At 42.9% G+C, this 22,170-nt stretch overlaps 1 protein-coding gene and 2 long non-coding RNA genes across 6 annotated transcripts; 1 reads left to right on the forward strand and 2 right to left on the reverse strand.

Moving 5' to 3' along the window:
• Nucleotides 1-565: 565 nt before the first annotated feature.
• Nucleotides 566-16,450, reverse strand: C21H1orf159 (chromosome 21 C1orf159 homolog). Of its 4 annotated transcripts, none has more exons than XM_065037933.1 (12): nt 16,383-16,450; nt 14,842-14,943; nt 13,833-13,961; nt 11,460-11,602; nt 11,220-11,310; nt 10,193-10,268; nt 8,592-8,696; nt 7,630-7,695; nt 6,532-6,666; nt 4,724-4,749; nt 4,379-4,409; nt 566-3,119 (listed from the first exon to the last, which is right to left on the reverse strand). In XM_065037933.1, the coding sequence occupies exons 5-12, from the start codon at nt 11,289-11,291 to the stop codon at nt 3,022-3,024; spliced, it is 609 nt and encodes a 202-aa protein (XP_064894005.1). In that variant the 5' UTR covers nt 11,292-11,310; nt 11,460-11,602; nt 13,833-13,961; nt 14,842-14,943; nt 16,383-16,450; the 3' UTR covers nt 566-3,021. The 4 variants fall into 4 exon arrangements, with proteins under 4 accessions (XP_064894005.1, XP_064894004.1, XP_064894006.1 ...); XM_065037932.1 differs by lacking the exon at nt 16,383-16,450 and adding an exon at nt 16,187-16,319; XM_065037934.1 differs by lacking the exon at nt 13,833-13,961 and having other exon boundaries at nt 16,383-16,423.
• A 2,081-nt stretch (nt 16,451-18,531) lies between these two features.
• On the reverse strand, nt 18,532-19,892 carry LOC110355832 (uncharacterized). Its single transcript, XR_002408796.2, has 2 exons — nt 19,768-19,892; nt 18,532-18,852 (listed from the first exon to the last, which is right to left on the reverse strand). It is a non-coding gene; the product is annotated as an uncharacterized LOC110355832 (long non-coding RNA).
• Nucleotides 19,893-21,164: 1,272 nt separating this feature from the next.
• LOC110355834 (uncharacterized) lies at nt 21,165-21,511 on the forward strand. The gene is made up of 2 exons (XR_002408798.2): nt 21,165-21,298; nt 21,376-21,511. It is a non-coding gene; the product is annotated as an uncharacterized LOC110355834 (long non-coding RNA).
• Nucleotides 21,512-22,170: the final 659 nt, after the last annotated feature.

Genomic DNA, 22,170 nt, shown 5'->3' on the forward strand with positions numbered 1-22,170 from the left:
CTACCGGTATTTCAGACCACGCGGCTCAGCATCCCAAGTTCCTTCGGCTCAGCTCCCGTTATTATGGATTGGTTTGGTAACTGGAGTTAAGAACAAGACACATTTATAAGAAATAAGGACACTAAGAGCACCACATTCTCAGGGAGGGAAGGGAAAGAAGAATAAGAACACACCTTTAAAATGAATCAGAGGTCAGATATAGGGAGATATCCAAACCCCCAGAACCAAGACCATCATCATCATCACTTCAATCAATAAATTATCCTGATTATCTCAACTTCTGGTACTTTTGGCACTGATGATCACCTTCCTCTTTTAGAATTTTCTTGCTACTCCTGCTCTTTTCCTTGAAATCAATTCAAGTAAATTAAATTCTGCCATTTACTGAAGCTACATTCCCTGCCAAAGAGTGATTTTCACACCACTACAGGTAAGACCATTGTGGACTTTAACTCCAGTTCTGGTGGAGGTAACACACCATATGAGCTGCAACAAGGATCTGCTCTGGGTGCTCGTTTTGCCCCTTTCATTCTGTGTGTGCAAAGGAAACACACGAACGACCTTCCAGAGTCATTACAAAAAAAGCTCAAATATGTTTATTTTGGCACAATTTAAAAATATACAAATACATTAAATATCAGGGTTCATTAAAGCCAAATTTTAAAATATATATAGTTATGTTTTATTATTTTGAGGGGAGATGGAAACAAACCCACCACATTCTATATTCAATTTGACAGTGCAAACGAACGAGAAACTGTTTAGACCAGGAATCCGCTGTGTCCGACAGCAATAACAAAAGCTTAACAGCTCCTGAAACACACAAGAAGAGTAAAAATATCCGCTGTATTTCAAAGAGTTGGCTGGGAGGGGAAGAGAGATGTTAGCATGGAGAAAAACTCCACTGCACAGACATTGGAGCAATAGATGCTCGACTTGAAACTCAGTTACAATCCACACCTCAGGATAAGAAAGGGTTCAGACAGCCCAACGACATGAGTGATCCGCCAATAATTTATGTGTAGAAAGAATATATTAGCAACTAAGCATACAAGAAAGCACGATCATTGCCGGCTTGGCAAGCAGGAGCTCCCTGCTTCCAAAAGGTGCAGTTTCTTGGCATTGTTTGCATAGTTACTCCTTTTCCTTAGCGGTTGGGAAAATATTCAGCAACTAAGTAGAGGAAAAACCTATGACCTCCAGACACGATTTCTACCTGTGGGAAGTCGCAGCAGCACGGAGATAAAAAGACATCGAAACGACAGAAACTCAACTGCCACCTCCTGAACTGGGAACACACGAACGACAAAGCACATTTCATCTTGAAAGCCGAAGGGTCTCAAAACGCCATCGTGTGCTGTCTTCAGTTTGGCCCAGTAGAACGAACAAATCTATTTATCATTAGAATAGATCTTAAGTTTCTTCATACAGCAATTTTTTTTGGCACAGGGGTCTCTTCACGGTTTGTTCTTTCTCCCCAGTCTTGCCCTGGCTGGTTTGGATGCTACAAGAGTTCTCAAAAAAGTAAATACAACCGCACCGAAAATTACATAAAAGCAGGTCTGGTCAATAAGACAAATATATCTCCTCCCATGCCAGTTCTCATCTTTCAGCTTTGAATAAGCTTTTAACCACAGGGAAAAGGGAATCTGGATCACAAGGCTTGGACTCTCCATATGGGTGTCACGTCAGCTCAAGACAGATTTGTTCACATTTTCCCAAAAAAAGAGAACCGACTGTTCCAGTTTCTGTTCGTGCCAGGGGCTGCTGCTCAAGAGCTTCCAAGTACTTTATTTTAGGAGCACAGACCCGTAAAGCAGTTGCCAGCTGAACCAAACCAGGCGATAGCAATGCAGGTAGGTGGGAATGCACGAGCTGCATAGTTAGAATTTCACATATGGTGACAGTGACACTTCCACCGATTTAGCAACCGCAGGTTTTGCCCTTGTTTCCCAGTCACCCACTCCTGTGCCTGAACCACTGTGCCCATTACGGTGATACCTGTGTTCAGAGTCAACCGCACCAGGGAAAAGAAAATTGGTGAAGGATAATCCAGTGAAAAACAATTATTTAACAGCTATGGCACCAGGTGGGCAAGAACAAGCATCTGAGGGTGGGGATGGCACTTTCAGCAAGGAAATACTGGTTAGGCTCTGTCATAAGGTGCTGGCCTGCAGATGGCAGGCGCGTTAACCAAGGGCTTGACCAAAGAAACCCCTTATTGCATTGGCAGAAATGTTGGTTTCCCTTCAACTGCCGTGTCAAGGGAAGGATGCTCGGAGACAGCCTTTGCAGGACAGACATCGCAGTCTATCTTTTCCATAGACTGCTTTTAAAACAATTGGAAAAGCTTCCCAACAAATTCCCACACTTGGAATCAGACCCATACTGACCGCAGCCTTCAAAGCACCAAGAACCACAGCATGTGGAGAGCGGGTCTGGATTCACAGTTAAAAACCAGGGTCAGCTACGTCACAGGCTGAAGAGGATGCTCCAGGAGGCATCTTTTTTTTGCTTCAAAAGGAGACCGCATGTTAAGTATTGTTATATTGTCCTACGACATTAAAGCACTTAGTGTTGGCATCGACAAGTGGGTCCTTCGACAAGTCCGCGTCCTAGAGTAACCCCAGGATTTTGTGTTGGGTTCAGCACTGAGACGTTCAGCTCTGGGGACATACGACACATCACAACACGGGAAGAAGAGCTCGCCAAAAACTGGCAGCCTACCAAAGAAAGGCAGATTCTTTCAAGACTTTGAAACTCATCATTTGTAGGAGACAAATGAGACCACAGAGCTGCAATAGTGCGTTTCAAGAATCACCAAAGCGGTTCATCCAACTGGACGGAGCCTGTGCATCTCTGCATTAGTTCATTTTTCTGTTAACTTTTGGCACAAACGCTTTGACACGGTGATTTGGCTTGTGTTTAGGTCGGCTGCTTTCCTGGCACTTCAGTGAATTCAGAAAGAGAAGTTTCTTGGACACTGTGCACACTTCTCAAGTCCCCAGGCAAGAATGAAGGTTAAACGTTGCTGACCCTGGTTTCGGAAGGAGGGATCATAGCAGCAGATGCAGACGTGACGAGCGACCGTTCCCGTCTGACGTATCGCGGCTTCCGAACTGCAACGGTGGGCACAGAAACATCATTAGCACATGCTCTAGAACCATGTCTGTATCGTTCATTCATAACACCACATGCCAGCCAATAATTCCCGAGTGACCCAAGTCATTCTGGAGCTTAAAGAGAAGAAAACCTAAAGAAAACACACAAAAAAGCCCCAAAACAAACCACGAAGACCCTACATAGAGCTGGTGTAGCAAAAATCCACACAGAAGCTTTTTAAACAAGCTTCTAACAGCCTAATCAATAAAACACTCTTTACCAAGTGTCATTTCCATTATTTGCAAGTGCTTACAGTAGATGAAGCTTTCCAGTTTCAGCCCTAACAAAACCCTCACAATTGTACTTTTCTTTTTTTAAACAGACATATAATATAAGGTAAGGGAACGAAGACTTTTCACATGCAGCACTGGCTGTTGGTTTAACAGCCAGACCAAAAAAATGTTTAAAAGTTAAAGACTGCATTGATAAAAATGACATTTTAATCATACCATCTTGATTAAGAAGGCCTCTGCATACATGAGAAGAGAGGCCAGAAATTTTGCTGAGCTCAAAAGGCCATTATTTCTTAAGTTCTTGGAAGATTTGGTTTGTCTCACCTTTAAGTCAGTCGTTGTTTTGAAAGTACATGGAGCTAGCATAGAGACAAGAGATTTGACTGTATTGCCTTGGCCAAATACATTTCCGCCCAAGTTTCACATGTATTAAAAACTCACCTTGCCAAAACCAGCCAACCTAAAACACCCCACACAAAAGCAAAAGGGCATATTCCAAATGATCTGTGTTATTTGTTCCGAGAAGCTGATAAGCTTCAAATGAGCAAGCCTGAAGATGAGCCAACTCAGCACTGTCAGGAAGATTCCGATCCTGAAAATAGGTCGCAGACTGAATAATTTATTTTTGAGCACTTATGAAAAAATATTGCATCTACTTGTAAGGCCTCTATTAGGATAGAGAAGCTGAAGATCTATTTTAGGAGCTGTCAAAGATCTATTTTAACATACAGTACTCCATCAATACTGCATAGCTACATTAATTAAAGCAATAAATCCTATCAAAAAGGTCTACCAGACAGATCTCATTAGATTTCCGTCCCCTCAACGGATCCCACACTGAGTTTTCCAGTTGTTTTGACTTGCTGTGTGTTCTCATTACCCACTTTGAAATCGTTTGCTTGCTTTTCAATAACGAGATGCACAAAAGGAAAGGCAACAGGTGAAATATTTGCAGCAGCATGACCAAGAGAACAGTTCCTCACCTGAAGAAGCTGGGGGAGGTATCATGGATGCCTGTGTAACACAAGAACCATCATGTCAAACAAAGCACCGTTTGTCTTCACACTCTCTCATTAAAACATTTCAGGGTTCCAATCATATTTACTGTGTTCCTAGTCCTTCTTGGAGAAAGCAGCTCAATAGAATCCATACAATCAGTATTTAGCTTTCACCTTTTTTTCCAGTTTGGACAAAAACATCTTTTCTCTTTATTTCAGTCTCTCATACATCAGATTAAGTAGCTCCCTAGTGAACTGTTAAAAACAAATTATTGTATACTCGATGTTTTAGGTTTGCTTGTTCCTATTGGAAGGATGGAATTTACTTACTGTTTCACTAGGCTGGAGAACAGATGCTAAAAGAGAGAGAGAGAGAAAGAGACACTAACCATCAGTAATGTAGGCAGCTCAAACTGCTAATTTTCTAAAAATATGTGTTCAACAGAATAGTTCTATTGTTAAAATAATAGTTTTGTCACAGAGACTACCAAACCAGATCAGAACAGGCAGAAATCACGTTAGTCAAACACATCATCTGTAGGAATCTCGTTGGAGATAAAGGGTTGCAAAGGCCTCCAAAAATGATTTATTTGGCTTTCAAAGAAAGTAGCCACAGCAGTATCTCCGTAAAATGAAGAAGCTTCAGTAGGAAAAACGGCACTTTGAGCCAAGTACCAGAAAAAGTACAATCAGAAAACAAGCGAGCAGTGAAAGATGCAGCCCCTTAATGCAAGAGCTCGCTGCCTTTATCGGCCACGCGGCCACCGTCACCCACGCAGAATGAAAGCTGACGTGACAACAGCCAGAGGAATGTTTCTAGTGCTTCTTCAAAGGAGGCCACGGATGAATCCTGCCGACCAGAGGGAGCCCCCAGTTCAAACTGGGAGCCAGATGAGAAGCACCGAGGCCTCGATCGACATGTGTGTCCCGCCAGCCTCGAAACGTCACCGCGCGACAGCTCCTGACCCACCTCAACACCCAAGGAGAAGCTTGTGCTGAGTAAATTTACTCAACGACATGTGCAAAAGCAACTCAGAGGTTCCAATACAACCATTGTGATTAGGACACCAGTGGTTCCTGTGGCACCGGCCAACTTAGACCTTAGGGAGCTACTGCTTTATATTTTTATATGAAATGTCACCACAGAGATTGGAAATGCGACGTGCCATGAAGTGACTATGACTAGATAGATTTTGAGCCAAATAATGGCACTGTATTGCTCCCCACCCCCCTCTTTGTCTCTTTTTAAGCTTATTTCTATAGCAACAGTCCAGCTTGAGCTTGGGTCCTGTAAGACACGAATTAAAATAACAGGAGGTGTATTTGTTTAGCAGACCCAACCAGTAAAGCGTTTTCTTTCAACAGAAGGAGCTCTAATGCAGCAAACGCTGCGCTGGAGACGGTGGGAATCATTCAAAGGGACTGCATAGAAGGGGTGAGATAGTGATAAATCAGCCCCAGTTTCACGCAAAACACTGGGTAAAATGGAGACATCACCTTCCACACCCTTCACTCATCACCTCCAGAAACTGAAAACCAATAAACAGTGGACACATGGAAAAACTTCAGAGAAACTGAAGCAGCTGGAAGAGCCAGATGTCTACACCACATCTGGGTGCCCTATGGCTGAGCACGTCCCTTGTGTTCCGTGCCCAGTTTCTATGGAATCACTTTGGCATGAAGTCAGGTCACCGCACTTCAGTTACACGGCTTCATTTCTCAGCGGCAAAATGGCAAAAATAAAGAATAAATTTCATTATTAAAAAATAAATTGAAGTGTGTTTGCTTTAAAAAAAATAATAATAAGGCAGTTAGTCCTTCCAAGCCCCAGTAAATCCTGCATTTCGTGGGCAAACACAGTGCAATGTGTCGTGCGACAATAAGGAACCTCAAATTCCATTCCCTTTCTCCTGCTGCTGTGTAATATGCACCAAAGCACATGTAGACTGAGACCAGAAAATGAGTGTGAACACACAGCAGGACACCATTTTTCATTAGTTTGCATTGCTTTGGATGATCAGAAGAGACAGCGGTAGCTACATTAACTCAGTACACTGACAGAAAGAAATTTTGAAAATTAAGAAACGGAGTATCAACCAAAATTTTAGAGATTAAATAGACAATTGGAGGTATTTTACCTTTGTTTCTTCTGTAGAAAATATTAGGAAGTTTATTGGCACGTTTGAGGTAGAAGAAAAAAGCAACAGACAGAATTAGGAATAAACTGATGAAAAATGTCCCTAAGATGAGAGAGGCTGCCACTCCCGGGCCCCCTGTACAAAAACAGCAAAATAAAGAGAGAGAGAGACAAGACCATTAATCATTAGATATTTCTTCTAATATAGGGGTTAAATAAAAGCTAAAGACCAACTTCCCGATATTCACAGGACAAAAAAAAAGGGTTTTTTTTGCTTGGGGGTTTTTGTTTGTGTTTTTAAAATATACAGACAGACCTGCTGAAACATTTGCAAAGATCCTTCAATAATCATTTCATCGCATGAACAACCTCCCCATCCCCACCTGCCAGATGGCAGGAAAGCCACCATCTCTACTTTTCCAAAAACAGACACAATTTTTTAATCCATTGTCATGGTTCTTTTATGTAACTTTCAAAACCCAGCACTCAACAGTAATATTGTTCTTCTATTCCTTAAATGAGGTGTCCTAAAGCTAGAACTTGTCAAGAGACGACACACCACTGGTAGAGAATACACAGTACTATGATCCCAAAGAGTAAATATCTTAAGAAACAAAAGGTTTCTTATGATCTTGTTGCAGACAGAAGGCTGTGCTGCCATCCAGAGACCTGGACAGGCTGGAGAGTTGGGCAGGGAAAAATTCAATGAAATATAACAAGGGCAAGTGTAGAGTCTTGAATCTGGGCAGGAACAACCCCAGGTTCCAGTCTAAGTTGGGGAATGACCTATTAGAGAGCAGCGTAGGGGAAAGGGACCTGGGGGTCCTGGGGACAGCAGGGTGACCATGAGCCAGCACTGGGCCCTTGTGGCCAGGAAGCCAATGGTACCTGGGGTGGGTTAGAAGGGGGTGGTCAGTAGGTCAGAGAGGTTCTCCTGCCCCTCTGCTCTGCCCTGGGGAGACCACACCTGGAATATTGTGTCCAGTTGTGGCCCCTCAGTTCCAGCAGGACAGGGAACCTGTTTCAAATGTCACAAAGGGGCTGGTAGGCAGCAAATAATCACAAAGACTGAACTCAATGGTTATTTGTATTTACTCACCTACGTTCTGCAAGAAAGGAGTTACGGTGCTGATGTTCATTTGGAAATTCATTCCTCTGATCCCAGCTGTAATCAAAAAGAATTTTTAAGTTAAAATCTGACAAGAACTACAGATTTGTTGAACATCTCAGTAAAAGGCCATTATACTTCTCAGTAATTATTTGAAGTTGTGTAAGAATTCTGATTTCTCACATAAAAAAAATAAAATCATTCTTTATATCACTTTTGAGAATTCCAAAAAAAAGGAAGCCAACAAGTATCATAATTTGTCGAAAAAGAAAAAAATTTACTAGTGCATTTCCCGAAACTTAGATCAAGTTTCTTATCTCTTGCATTAAAAATATTAACAAGGAATTGAGTGGTTCTCACCTCTCAAACAAAGCACATGTACAGAATTAACCCAGCCTTCTTAATATGGATTTTTCAAAGAACTCAAGCACAGTCTGAGCCATTTTGTGCTTTGGAGAAGTCCCCAGCAAACGCCCACAGCAAACCCCTTTTTCTTACAATAGATTAAAACAGCCACAAAATTCAGTATTCACTGTATGTTTGATACAGGCCCAGCCCTGTAAGTTTAATCATTTTGCTGTATAGTACTTTTTATTTTAAGAACTTACATTGGACAGATTTTTTTGATGTTGCATTTGGCTTTGCAGATTAGGTGCTCTAATATATATAAGATTTTGATGCATTTTCCCTTCCTAGACTGTGTAATGGTTCCACCGCACTCCGCACAGTTTCTGCAAACTAAACTTCAAAGATTCCACAGGTTATGTTGCCTGTTCAAAAGCTTCAAGTTATATTGGGACTTTGGAAAATGTTGAAGTTTTAGAAGGGAGGGATGGCAAAATTATCTGCAACATTTGGTGCCTTCTTGAAGAGTCTTTGCTGGGCCTCACGTGCAAGAAGAGACGGTGGTACCAAAAACACCCATGAAAATAAAGGGATGGTAAATGACTCACTGCTTCTGCATTCGGTCAGGTTGTAAACAGAGGAAACAGGAAGGGTTTCATTTTTGCATTTAATGCAGCTGCTACTGCCATCCTCATTCCATCGCCTGTAACAACCTGCAGAATTAGAACAACAGAGGTTTGAAAACAGCAAAAGCGACACTGAAGGTATTTCCTACTCCTCAGAAAGAGGCAACAGAAATTCCCTCCGTTTGGTTACAAGCATCTCCTGCTTCCTATTATATTACATGAGTAGTAAGGTTTCATTTCAAGGTGTTTATTGCAGGAAAGATATAATCTTTCAAGTGCCGAAAAGGAGAAAGACTTACAAGCAAACAACTCCCAGAGGGCAATTTCAACAGAGCTCCATTCACTGCTTCACATGTTTTAGCTGTGAGAAAAATGGGAAGCGTCTGACAACCTGGAACTACCCTCAGCAACTCTAAAAAAGCAGCAGAACCTGTGTCCCTGCTCCATGGGGGGATTGCATTGGATGAGCTTTCCAGGTCCCTTCCAACCCCTGACATTCTGGGATTCTGTGATGAAGATGAGGATGTTCCTATTAGATCACATTACAGTCTACATTTAAAGGAAAAACAAACTTACTGTGCTGGCTAAAAACCAGCTCTGTAGAGCCCTGAACCAAACTGGTATCAATTATCCCATAAAACAAACCATGAGTAAGGTGCTGATTGGAAAACAGCTCTGCTGCTGGGTTTTCCTTGGAGAGAAGCAGCACATTCAATGCCCACAGTGATAAATTAGACCTGACATTTAATCCAAACACAAACAGAGCCGATGTAAGAGCAAAGGCTTCCTACAGGAACAGGCAGGAAGCATCAAAGCCCTTATCTGCCAAAGATATTGCTAGATTATCAGTTATAATAATGTTTAAGAGAACACAATCCCATAACTTGGAGACGATCGTTTATACCATATCTGAGGTCATTTAGAAGCAAAACCGAATGCATTTAATGGAGCAACAGTTAAGAGAGGCTAACGAAGCAGTGAAAATAGAGTGAAAATACGCTTAAAATGCTTTAACAGTCGTCATGAGGATATGACTGAAGCCAGAAGTGGACCCCAAGTTTTCAGTCGCTAAATCTCTTGTTACTGTGGGCTCTGGTTTTACTCTCTAATTTTAAATAGAATGGCATTAAAAAAGAAACCCTTTTGCTACTGCTGGAGAGTGCCAAAAGAACTTTTAAACTCCATTTAGAAGAAAACAACTCTACACATATGGCATAAGGAAGAATGAGACATCCTGTGCTAACCAGACAACACTGAAGTTCTTAATGCGCCCTTAGATACACATCACGGCATTTTTGCTTTTTATGCTTATTATATGGGCTTTTAAGCAATTACAATAGCTTTTACATAATCCATCTGCAGACTACATAAAAAAGTTAAGAATAACCTTATTAATGGTTGTCTATTCTCCTCACCATGCAAGAACAACATTCGTGAGTCATAAGCAGCATCACCTTGTGTATAAAGGAAGAAAGACTTCAGTACGTACACGTTTCACTTCCCAATTAATCACACACTGTATTTTAGTATTAACTGTCAAAACCTATCTGGAAGTTTATTAAATAATGACACACTATCTATACCTGGACTGCACTGGTTGGTGACTGGACAGGAACTGTTGGAATCCAACATATCCACACAGCATTCTGTTTCTGAAACCTAAGAAAAGAAGTTACATCATATTTCTGAAGTTTATTAAAAGGCTTCACAAAAGCTCAGCCTTCAGAGAACGTAGAGGAATAAGCAGTAACTGGCGTTAAAACTTGCTGCAACGTTTTCTTTTTGCATTAAGCAACTTCACAAAGAGAGAACGAGCTGCCTGTATTGCAAGTGACAACATCTACACGCGGCAGAGGAATCCGGCACAACTACAAAAGCTTCTTCCTTCAACATTTCATATAAAAGAATAACTTTGCACACCTTGGAGGCACGTCGTTTATTTTTATTATTATTATTATTTTTATTTTATTATTATTATTTATTTTTATTATTATTATTATTAAAGCCAGTTTCAAAACTATTTACAAGTGAGAGAAACGAGATCAGGAGAAGTGGTCAAATCTGAAAACAGTGGGCTGAGTTCACAATGTTAGTGCATCATGTAGACGTAGGCTACAGTGAAGAACCAGAAGATCTAGACATTACATGCTTAAGGCCAGTTTCTTCAATTAAAAGTTTTGTTGCTGAAACACTCCTGCAAGCAGAATTTTACTCTCTGACCTTTTTCTGTGACTTGAAGCAGCATTTGCTCCAGAGCTTCTCTGTCATTTGAAAAAGGAACTTTTGGGTACCCGTGTTTTGGATTGTTCATAGTTAAACTGCCAAGCAGTTTGAAAAGTGGGTTTTTTTATCATCAGAGTGCTTTTTCCACATGGTGTGAAGCGCTATCAGTTGCATCCCTGCTAGCCTGCAAGCACAAGCCTAGGAAGAATTCGATGCTTTAATAGGCAATCAGCCATCACAGCAAATCGACCCGCTGTAAAAGTTTCAGTTAATGACTGCTAGCAGTATAGGTCATTTCTATTGAATTAGAAAGCCTGCAACGTGAGAGGAAAATAATCTGATCCTTCTCTTTTTATAGCATAAAAAAAAAAAATGTGAAGTACCTACCAAAGTTTCAGTAGATTTGCTGGCAACTTCTGCCACCAGTCTAGTTAAGAGAAGGACACACAGCATCTCCATAGCCAGGAAAGACGTGGGGCTAATAACAGGGAAATAAATTAGAATGTCTTATTAACAACAGAGAAGTTATGCTTTCCCTTTGTTAAGGAACTTTTGCCAACACATTCCTTTATTTGGATGCAAAGGCCTTTAAATGAAATACGCCGGGGGGGAGGAGGAGTGACTTACCTTGGTTCAAGATACAAATTTGAGACATTCAGAATTTTCCCTCTAGCCGCAGGTTTCTGGCAGACGGTGGTTGCTAAGAAACAAAGAGCCTTATCAGTCTGCTCCAAAGTGGGCCACGCAGAGACCTATTCCACACCCAGCATCTGAAAAAGAGAGAATAAAACCAAATCGATGCGATTGCACCGGAGCGGGTCCCGCCTGGCACGGCCGCTGATAAGCCGCCCGCAGTCGCGGCGCTGAGCTCTGATGAGTTTGTGTCAGGACAGAGAGCACATGGCGCTTTGAAAAGGCAATAGTGCAATTAATTTCTCCCGTGACAGCACAGTCATGAAGCATTAATGAAGTCTGTGGGTTAATAAGCAGTATTTCTGGGTTGCCTAAGAACAGACCTTCCCAATGAGGAACAAATTGTGGCCACTCTGCTGTGAGATTTGCTTTTCTCACCCTCCGCTTTTGCCGCGTAACTCCACACATAACCTAAAATTTCTCACATTAAATTGCTTGGATAAACTAAAATGTGCTATGTCATGATGGATCTTTGTTTTTCAGACACTCCCTATGTCAATATTATTATATCTGCCTATTCCATATCGAATATAATGTCGGAAGCCATACCCAGTTCTCAGAACTACTGCACCTGCAGCCGGGTAGCGCCAGGAAAACAGGCTGGCATATTATAAATAAAACATGGGGACAGACCAAAGCTTAATAAGAGGAAAGTGTCTGAAAGAAAGCCTTGAACTTTAAGGGAAAATCCCTTCAGGGACTCATTTCACAAACTGAAATTCGTTACTATTTTTGTTAAATAAAAACCCAGTGGATGCGCTTTAAATGACTGCAAAATATCTAACGTGACTCTTGGCAAGTTGTTTCTCTGAAGAACAAAATCATTGAGCAGCTCCTGATTAATTTCCATTCATTATTTTAAAACCCCTTACCTGAGCCTGTTGCCTCAAGTTCAAAAGAAGGTTAGTTCAGCTTGCTGGGCAAACTGATTATTATTCCCTGCTATCAGCTGAGAGCTCCGAGATCAAGGACTGAACATCTTGAAAACCAAACCCCAGTCTTGCTGCTACAACTAATTTGTACAGTTAGCGAGGATCCGGGCAGAGCACAAAAAGCTTGCGCTGTCATGATACCTTCCAATTTAAGCCTAACGATGGATGTCAAGTCCGTCAGCGTGAAGCTGCAGCATCCGTGATTTCATCAGTTCATATTTACACACATGTAAATAAAGTGACACCGATGCTGAAGGGAAAAGCGGCCGATGTGTGCGATGCCCAAGGCAGCCCAGCGGGTCTGACCTTAAAACAACCCCCAGGACATGTGTATTTTAAATGAATACACACAGAGTTTGCCTTCGTACTCATCAGTTCTCTACAATCTATCTTTAGAAATGAGATATTGCTTCTTGGCTGAGAGAGGGAAAAGAGTATAGAGTCAGTAAAGACATGTACTGATAAATTCTTTATCATTTTGGATGCTACACACTGATTTTTGTCAATACCCAATTATTACAATATCTGTGAGTACTAAGAAAAGGCAGATGAAAAAGACATTTGTTTAAACAAGTGTATTCTTGTTATCTAGAAAAATATTCATTTTCAGGAACAAGTCATGCTAAGCAAGAAAGTACTTGTGAAACCAGCCACTTCTAAGTGCCCGAATCTCCCCTTCGTGAATGCAAACAGCATAAGCTCAATATTGGCCGTATTTCCATTCCTGAAATAAATGAAGCTACTAATCAACAATACCGGTGCATTTATGGGCAGACATTTGTTCCCAGCCACTGGTGATTCTAACAAACGAGAACATCTGCCCTGCAGCTGTTCCAGTAGAACTAGGACACGAGATCTATTTGCCCTCAAATCATCAGCCAATATTTTTTATTTCTGTGAGAGGGACACAATATCTAAGCTTTATTTTTGTATATATATGTATGTGTACCTATATATCTGATGTCGTTTGGTTGTTTTAACTGCAGGAAAATGAAAACAGAGGTGAACAAGCTGCTTTACAGCTTCCAAACATACTACACATGTGTTATATTTACTCAGTTTACATTTTACTGCAGGTCCCAGAACCACTTCTTTACATTCTCTATCAGCCAGTAAAAATTAGAAGCCTATTACCATAATATATAAATAATATGTCTGAATGAGGCATACATTCAAGCCATGAAAGTAATGCTAAATATCTACTTTTTTTGAGGGTAATGCCCATGAAAGATATCAGAGAGACTTAATATTCTTTACATGTACTAATACGAAAAACACCTATAGTGTTCCTAAAGCCTGGTTGTCACACACCTCAACAAGGTCAGAAAGAGCTTGTGATGAGTAAGTCAAAGGATAAACCAAGTGTGGAACTTACGAACAAGATGGTTAATTCAAGCAGGGATTTGCACTGTTAATTGGTCTCCTCGTACAAAACCGCGGAAGTAACGCAGCTCATTTCACTGCTTCCCAGCCGCAAGTCAATCCCAACCATTCTGTTGCCAACCTGAACAATATTTTACAGCATCATTTTAATTTTAGAAAGAAAAAAGCCCCAGGGCCTCCAAGACATTCAGAATAAATGAATATTAACCAAGCTTCTGAATAAGGTAGCTGAAGTTTTAGCTTTTAAATTAAGTACATTCATTTGATCAGCATCAGACACCCACAGCAAAACAATTTACAAACCTGTGGAATATGTTTCATGTTTGGCAGAGTTTTCTCTCTTTGGATTATGGAAAAGAAGATAATGTCATGTACAAACTAGAGCCCAAATTAGGAATATTTACGCTCAAGATGCCAACACAGTTTTGAGAACAGAGATGTTTTAATTAAAGCAAGTATTTCACACCAGAGCTTCACATTTGAAGCAACTCTCAAATCACTGTCAACTTGCATCTCAAGTGCCACAATACACATAAGCTGAACACGGCAGGATTCACTATGTGAATTCTTCCTCTGGTTGCTTTTAAAAAAAGCACAGAAACAACTCACGAACACTAAGACGACCTTTTCCTCCCACTCTTAGAAGCGAGTGTGCTTTAATGCATCTTCACATCTACATTTTCCATACGTATAGCTGTGTATCTATTACTCCCGTTGCATTATCAGTATCTTTCTTGCTTCAAGTGTTGCTGGAGCGCTGTTTGAGCAAGGTAATTTTTTCAGGTACATGGAAAAAGACGACAGCAAAAAGAAACACCGCCGAAATTGCAGGTAGTTTCATAATTCACTCAGCAGATGAGAGTTTGAAACTATATCACACTCATTCTGCTGCCAAAGGCTTCTTAATTCTGACATGACCTTGAATTAGTCACGATAAAATGGAAAGGTCAAAATACAGCCTGACAAACAACAGAATTGCCAAGGCCTAAACTCTCACTCACCAGCTCCTTCAGAGGCACGAACGAGAACGCGGCATCTTAACGCTTGTGGTGTGTAGTTTACTGCTAATTTCTCACTGATGCTGCAGCTGTTTCACAATAAACCTGCACAGTAGGAAGAACAGATACGGATTGTGCTTAGAATCAGCTTTTATAAATCAAAGCTGAAGGAGGACTTGTTTTTCCAGCTTTCCGTGAAAGGAGCTGCTATCTCTACCCTGACATCAAGATGATTGTGTAACGTGCCAGCAACCAACAATTAAAACCACACACCTTCTGCTTGAGACAATGAGGATACCTGCTGCAAGGTAAACTTTGCTTCAAAAGCAGTTACATACCTGCAACACGCCTAGAGCAAACACTAGTTAATACCAATATAGAGTGTTCAGTCAACAAAAAATTGGCAGTAACACACTCTGCGGTCATTGCAGCCTTAAAAACTGAGGGCAGAAATGAATATTGGTGTGATTTGGTCGCTATACGCAACAGGGAAAGATGCTTTGGACTCAACAAATGCATGGCCTGGTTAGGGTTGGGTTTTTTCCCCTTAAACAGTGGGGAAAAAACCCCAAAAAACAGTGTTCTAGATGTGCCCCATCCCTGAGACATCCCAGGCCAGGCTGGACGGGGCTCTGAGCACCCTGAGCTGGTGCAGATGTCCCTGCTCATGGCAGGGGGGGCACTGGGGGAGCTGGGAAGGTCCTTCAACCCAAATTACTTTATATTCTATATCTATATATTTGCATTAAGTTTACGCAGAAGAAAAACACCAAATCAAAGCCCAAAAAAACCCAACAAACACCCATAACCCTAATAAGTCTCAGATTGCCAAAACCTGTAGCAAATTGAGTGTGTTTATTAGGAAAACAAAACAAAATAAATATATCCAAAGTTGTATTCAGAGAGAGAGACGATTCGTTTCCAGAGGCATATGGAGAACACGGTGCTTCACCATCACACGAACCGGGAGCCTTAAAAAGCTGGACAAGGGGGGACTGGGGTGACTGTCCCCGGTTCACCCCCCACGCCAAGCCCGCCCGGGGGGACCCGCTGTCCCCTCCCCGGTAAACACGCTGGTGCCGCCGCTGCCCACTGCTCGGGGCCGGTCCCAACCCCCGTCTGCACCCCGGGACGCCCCAGGGCACCGCGGGGCACAGGCCGCTCCGCGCCCCACAGCGCCGGCCGGGCCCGCTGCCGCCCCGGGCTCGCCTCACCTGCCCGCCGGCGCCTCCCCCGCCCCAACAATGGGGCCACGCCCGGGGACTCGCCGCCCTCCGTCCCTCCCGCCGCCCCGCACCGCTGGTCCGCCGCCGGGTGGAACGAACCAACCAAGCGGCCGCCACCCTACCTGAGGAAGGAACCTCCAGGCAGCACCGGCGGCAGGTTCCCTTTCGTACCCCCCGCCCTCCGGCGGCGCCCTGCCCGCTCCTTCCCGCGGCTCCCTGGGAGTTGTAGTTCCCGCTCTGCCCGGTGACGCTTAGATTCCCCGAAAGGGCCGCTCTCTCGGAACTACAAATCCCGGCATCCTCCGCGTCGCGTCCTACCTGCGCCCTCCTCCGCGCAGGTAAATCCCCTCCCTCAGCCCGGTGCCGGAGCGCTCCGGTGCGCGGTGCCTCCTGGGAAATGGAGTCCGGCACCCTGAGGCCACGCGAGGAGCGGGCGGGTCCCGGAACTGCGACTCCCGGCGTGCCCCGCGCGGGAGCCGCCATTTTAGGCGTTGCTTGGCAACGGGGACGCCCCGGGAGCACGAAGGCGCAGGTGGGCGGGAGGCGAAGGCCTCGCCTCGAGTTTTCTGCCAAGAGTGGGGAAAGAATTAAATATTTCATTAAAAAAGTGTCAGGACAGGGGACACAAGGAGGCTACAGCATGTCCGAACTCCTCCCATGCCTTTCCACATGACACAAATCCTTTGGTATCACCTGCTTGCCCCATCCTGTCAGCAGCTGTCTGACAAGCATCAGTATTTCAGAGGAAAAAAAAAGGAAGAAAAAGTAAAGAAAGGAAGCTCTGAGGAATGTGTCTAACAGGGAGACACCCACCTCAGGGCTGCTTATCTAAACATACTCGGATACCATCACATCTCAGCCCAATTAACAACTGCTGAAATGTGGCAGAAAGAGCAGGATCTCTCTGCAAAACTTGAAACTTGAGGCAAGATAAAAGCTGCACTTCTGAACTGAAATCTACACCTTCATGCAACAGAAGTTACCTGCTGCTGCCATCGTGGACCGTTTGTAAAGTCTGCTTGCCATCCCAACGGGGGCAGGAAAGCTTCAGCCTTTTCTCTTTCTAATGGGCTTTAAATGAGAAAAGTCTGCTGGTAGATTTGCACATTAAGGACAAGCTCAAAAGCTTTCTGTTTTTAAGAAGAATACACACGTTATTGGTAAAATGTGTAACAGGACTCATACAATGTGTACCAGGTGGGAAATGATCCTCCTTTTCACAAGAACATTTGCCCATCCTGGAAGATTCCCTGGCTGGCAAACACCTGGGCAATCAAGCAGGAATTTATTGCTCTTGAGCAGATATAACCTACGTAACAGAAATAAAAACCATCGGTTTCCTTGTCAAGAGAATCACTGCTAGGACCGACATCATTTTATGGTCTGCCTGTAATATTCCTGTTAACTGGGGAAACACCTTGAGATATTCCCCACACACCCAACAACTGTATTAGCGGTGTAATGTAAAACCATTCCTTCCTGTTCATCCCACAGTGCAAACCTTTTCATTTAAGCTATTTTGTGAGTCTGTGTTTAGATACACTAGCTGAAATTCAAAGTTTTATCCTGAGAAATACAGCTGGAAAGAACTGGAGATAAAAGCACATAAGAGCGAAAGGCAGTTCAAGAGAATTTGATCAAGTGTTCATAAAAATATTGCATTTAAACTGAATTTGTTCCCCTTAAAAAAACCAAATATAAACAAAATAAACCAAAAGCCCCCCGGACAGTAAGGTCAGAAGCAGACAGCATTGCTCCTGTTGATAGCAAACCTTCTTTCTGTTCAAAATATGGAAATCAATGCTCTGTAACTGTGTTTACTGTAAAAACCATTGCCACACTCCCACCGATAATGTGCTGCTGTGCTTGTGGTTCTATTAGCAGCAGCGGGAAAGCGAGGAGTCATTGTACAATTACCGCTTATCAGACGGCTCAATGGCTTTGCCTGGGTAATTACACAAATTGTGAGTGTACAAGTAAAGAGCAGAAGCTTGAAATCTCCTGCTTTGCACAGTGCTTTTCAACATCTTCTGTTGTTTTTTTTTTCCTCTAATGGGGGTGTAGAGTCACATATGGAGAATTCCCATACGGGAGAAAATAGCTTTGTTTTTCTTAGCTAAATACTGATAGGTAAATACCAAGGAAATAATCGACACGTTCTCAGATATCCGCAAACCACAGATTAGGTACCACAGGCAGGGCAAGATTATTCTGCAAGGGGCTGTTATTATTACTACGGCTTGCCTTTCTTTTTTCCTTTAACCTGTTCCTGTGCTGCATGTGCATAAGGACGGGCAGCCTCCCCAATTCTAGAGCTGCCCCACCACTTTGCAGCACATATATATTTAAATTTGACGTTTCTACTCGTTTGCATCAGATGTTTCGCCGTCGGGCACCAGCTGCAGGTCGACACCAGACTCACGGCACGCAAATTAAAACCAGAGAAGATCCCAGTGCTTTCAATATGTGGGGTACATGGTCACATTTATACAGAGGCGACTTATCTTTTGCACCAAAGAACGGAGGCTCAGGCACATCTGAGCAATTATCAGAGCAGCACAAGGTCAAAAAGCTGGGAGGAAAATCACCCTGCTCCCCCAAAAAACTGCTTTATCTGGATTTATCACAAATCAATGCATTCGTCCTTTATCAGCACCTCCTTCACGTCTGTGCTCTGTTTGCAGAAAAATCAGCTCACAATTCAACGCTTCCAGGTTTTCCAGAGTGAGAACGAGCACTAAAGGTTCTTGGAGGGAGCGAACTCGGCTTCAGGGCTTTGCAAAAGGACCTGGGAGGAAAGTCAAGCAAAGAATAAATCAAGACGCAACAAAACACTTGGTTCCCTCGGCCTTTCGCAGCATTCAAAAGATGGATTGTTTCTGAAAATAAATATATATATATATTACAGCACAGGAAGTAACAAGGAAACAAGATTTGCGCAACAGGATTTCCTGCCAGGAGCTTCTGTCGCGGCCACCGAAACGCGGTAATTTGGTGGCTCTGCTGCCTGCAGGAATATGAGCTTTCTGCCATTTATTAAGCTGTCCCTGGGGGCTCAGCTTTTCCGTTCCTGAGCGAGCAGTTAACGCTCTGTAAATACATCTCTCACATCCAGGAAATTCACAGCATACTTCAAAAGGCACGCACCGAGCTGCCCAAAGAGGAAGGAGTCGGGCGCCTTTTTTTCTTTATTATTGCTTTTATGAAAGTAAGTCAGCCCCTTCGTCTTTGAGAACAGCAGCACATGATGTTCAACCTCAGATCTGTATCTCTGCGTCTCTCCATTAAAGCTCAAGGCAATTTTTCTCAGAGCTGAAAGCTTAACAGAATTTGTCTAGAAAAAGCTATTATGTCTTCCTACAAACCCTCACTTTCTCATTCCCAGACTCTCCCACAAATTCAGCTTTAAGCCGTTGTCTTGAATAACGGGAGAAATCCATCGCCGCCTTTAAAACTTTATATTTTGATTTAAATTACTTCAGCTTCAGGCTTATAGAATATAACCTGTTCACTAGGCTGAGTTACCCGATACACACACTAGAAATGAAATTATCTTTGAAAAAGTCAGTCATGACAACCTTGCGCGATATTTGCTGCGTGACGTAACTTACATAAAGCAGAATTCACCCCCAGCCTCCATCCTGCAGTTCACAGTCTGTCAGGTGACACATTAATGGGCATCAAAATTATAATTACAACTCACTTTCTTCCAGTTAATCTCCCAGTGTTTGATTAGCACTGTCCTATCTTCAGTTCATGGAAGAAAAAGGCAAGAAAGGAAGAAGAAGAAACCCTTCCCAGCATTGAACTTTCCCATTTATACTCCAGTCCTCCACAATTAACACCTACTCAGTGGGCACAGGTTTAGGAGCTTGTAATCTGGAATGTTTTTAACCCCGTGCTTGCCTTATGTCGAGCAAAAGATACAACGATTTCACTCCTTTCCCTCCTCTTTAACAGTTATTAAATCTCTCATTCCATACCTCCAGTTTGCTGGGTCCAGAAGCAATCTGCGTCATCCCCACACACAGCAGGGTTTAAATACATTGTTCACAGTAAATACAAATAAAGAAGGAACATAAACAAACAAAAGTATCTGAATGTTGATAAAGATTCTACCAAAAAATAAATAGATAGACCCAGGGAAAAAGCATAAACAAGAATAGGGCAAAGCGGTAAAATGCAATAAAAAAGTAAGGAATTCATCTGCCAGTTTATGCAAATGTGTGTTTAACCCTTTAGAGGATGAAACTGAATGCTCACCCTCGTGTTATTTTTAGCGTTTTGCCTCCAGAACTGAGGATGGGATGAGTGATGGGGACGGTATATTCTAATCACGGCTCTGGGGACACTGCTGCTTGTCCCCATCCTACACGGTGCACCAGTACAGCCACCGCGAGCACTGGGAACCCAGATCCCCAAACCAGTCTGCTCCTCATTCCCCACCACAGTGTCCCTTGGTGTCCCTTCCCCATGGCCCAGGGACACGGGAGGGGTGTGGCAGCGCGTGTTTCTCCAGGGCCAGGTAATGTGCATCCTCAGGTAATGTGCATCCTCAGGTAATGTGCATCCTCTGCATCCTCGTGGGCACAGGACGTGGGCAGAGGGACCAGCAAATTTCCAGGTGCCCACTCATGACTGGAAAATCTTCCTATACAATACCAGAATATATTACAATTACTACAATATATTACAATTACCACAATATGCTACAATACTGGCACTTGTGACGTCCCGCTCACTGGATGCGCTCAGAACATCATCTTTAGGGCAAAAATAGTTTAAAGTGCCCCAGCACCCAGCGCAGGATTAAAGAGCTCTCTTACAACTGGCCACATTGTGTTATAAACAAAAAAGCAGTTGTATTTTCGTTTCCTGGGGGTTTGTGCTTTGGGGAGGCGAGCATGGGATCAAAATCCAGAATGGAAGCGCCTCCATACAAAAAGGAGTTTCCTAAATAAAAGATGCTTGGGGCTTGTCGTGTTTGAGCTCTTATGAACAGCTTTTCTTTTCCTTTTGCTTCCACTATAAATGCTACAGGGCCAAGCCAAAGCTTTCTGCGAGTCTTGGAGCTCAGCACCCGTGAGCACCACAGGTACAAAATGAAACCGACCGCACTCTCTGTTACTAATAATAAAACTAAGCAGGATGTTCCGTAGTTTAAAGAAAAACCATGGAGATGACCTGTCTCTCCTGTAAATGCTTCATCTGTCTTTTCTGCAGTGATTCGGTTGGTAAGTGGTGCAGCACCATCTATCCCACTGATCAGGCAACAAGATCTTATTTTTATGACATTGCAGTCTGTTCACAGGACTATAATTCTCCTATCAACTCGGCACTGTGATTGCACTGCATTTGGAACATGAAAGGAGCAGGATTGCTGGCTGAGGAAGGCAGCTGAATGGCATCCGAACTGCTTCAAGAACACTTAAAATAAATATGAGCAATGCATGAAATGAAAAGTATATAGCAAAAAAAAAGTTACAGTATCTTTTGTTGGAGAATTCCCTGTTATAAAAAATAGAAAAGAAAAAAAATGAAGCAAGAAATGGAAAAACAAATCTTGAGAAACTGCAGCCCCATATTCCCACTTCCCTCCAGAGATGACAGACCTGTCAGGATTTAACTTTCCTTCTGTAAAGAGAGTGCAAGGAAGTTAATAGGAATAGTCACTGATGTATCAGTTGGCATATTAAGGGATTTTTTTAAGCAAATATTAAGTTTAATCTAAATTCCAACTCAGAGTGTGACCGCAGAGAACTCTGTCCTTTATTGCCACTGACATCAGACCCTTTTTGAAGTGACCTGATGGGATGTGCTGGAATTCAGGGCTGGTGCAGCAGAAAATGCCCCTGGGCAGGTGCATCAGCATCCCGACATCCCCATCCTGCCGAAATGTGCTCTTATGGGGACAAACACCCAGATGCTCCATAGATGCAAGTGGAGCTGAACCCATTCACACCTGGAAGGGGAGAGTTCAGCCAGAAGAGGGCAGGTGGCTGGTGACACGGGGAAAAGTCAGCGGGGAGGAGAAGCGCAATGTCCCTGCAGCCATTCATTCACTCCTCGGCTCTGACATCACCGCCCATTGCCCAAGTTTGTCTTG

This window comes from Columba livia, chromosome 21, assembly GCF_036013475.1.
Source record: "Columba livia isolate bColLiv1 breed racing homer chromosome 21, bColLiv1.pat.W.v2, whole genome shotgun sequence".
In the NCBI taxonomy this organism is placed as follows: Eukaryota; Metazoa; Chordata; class Aves; order Columbiformes; family Columbidae; genus Columba; species Columba livia.

Coding starts and splice junctions, on each gene's coding strand:
- C21H1orf159 (XM_065037933.1), bottom strand. CDS start 11,291: ATGGAGATGCTGTGTGTCCTTCTCTTAACTAGACTGGTGGCAGAAGTT. Junction 10,269..11,219: donor GCAAATCTACTGAAACTTTG/GTAGGTACTTCA, acceptor TTCTTTTCTTAG/GTTTCAGAAACAGAATGCTG. Junction 4,410..4,723: donor TTCTCCAGCCTAGTGAAACA/GTAAGTAAATTC, acceptor TGTGTTACACAG/GCATCCATGATACCTCCCCC.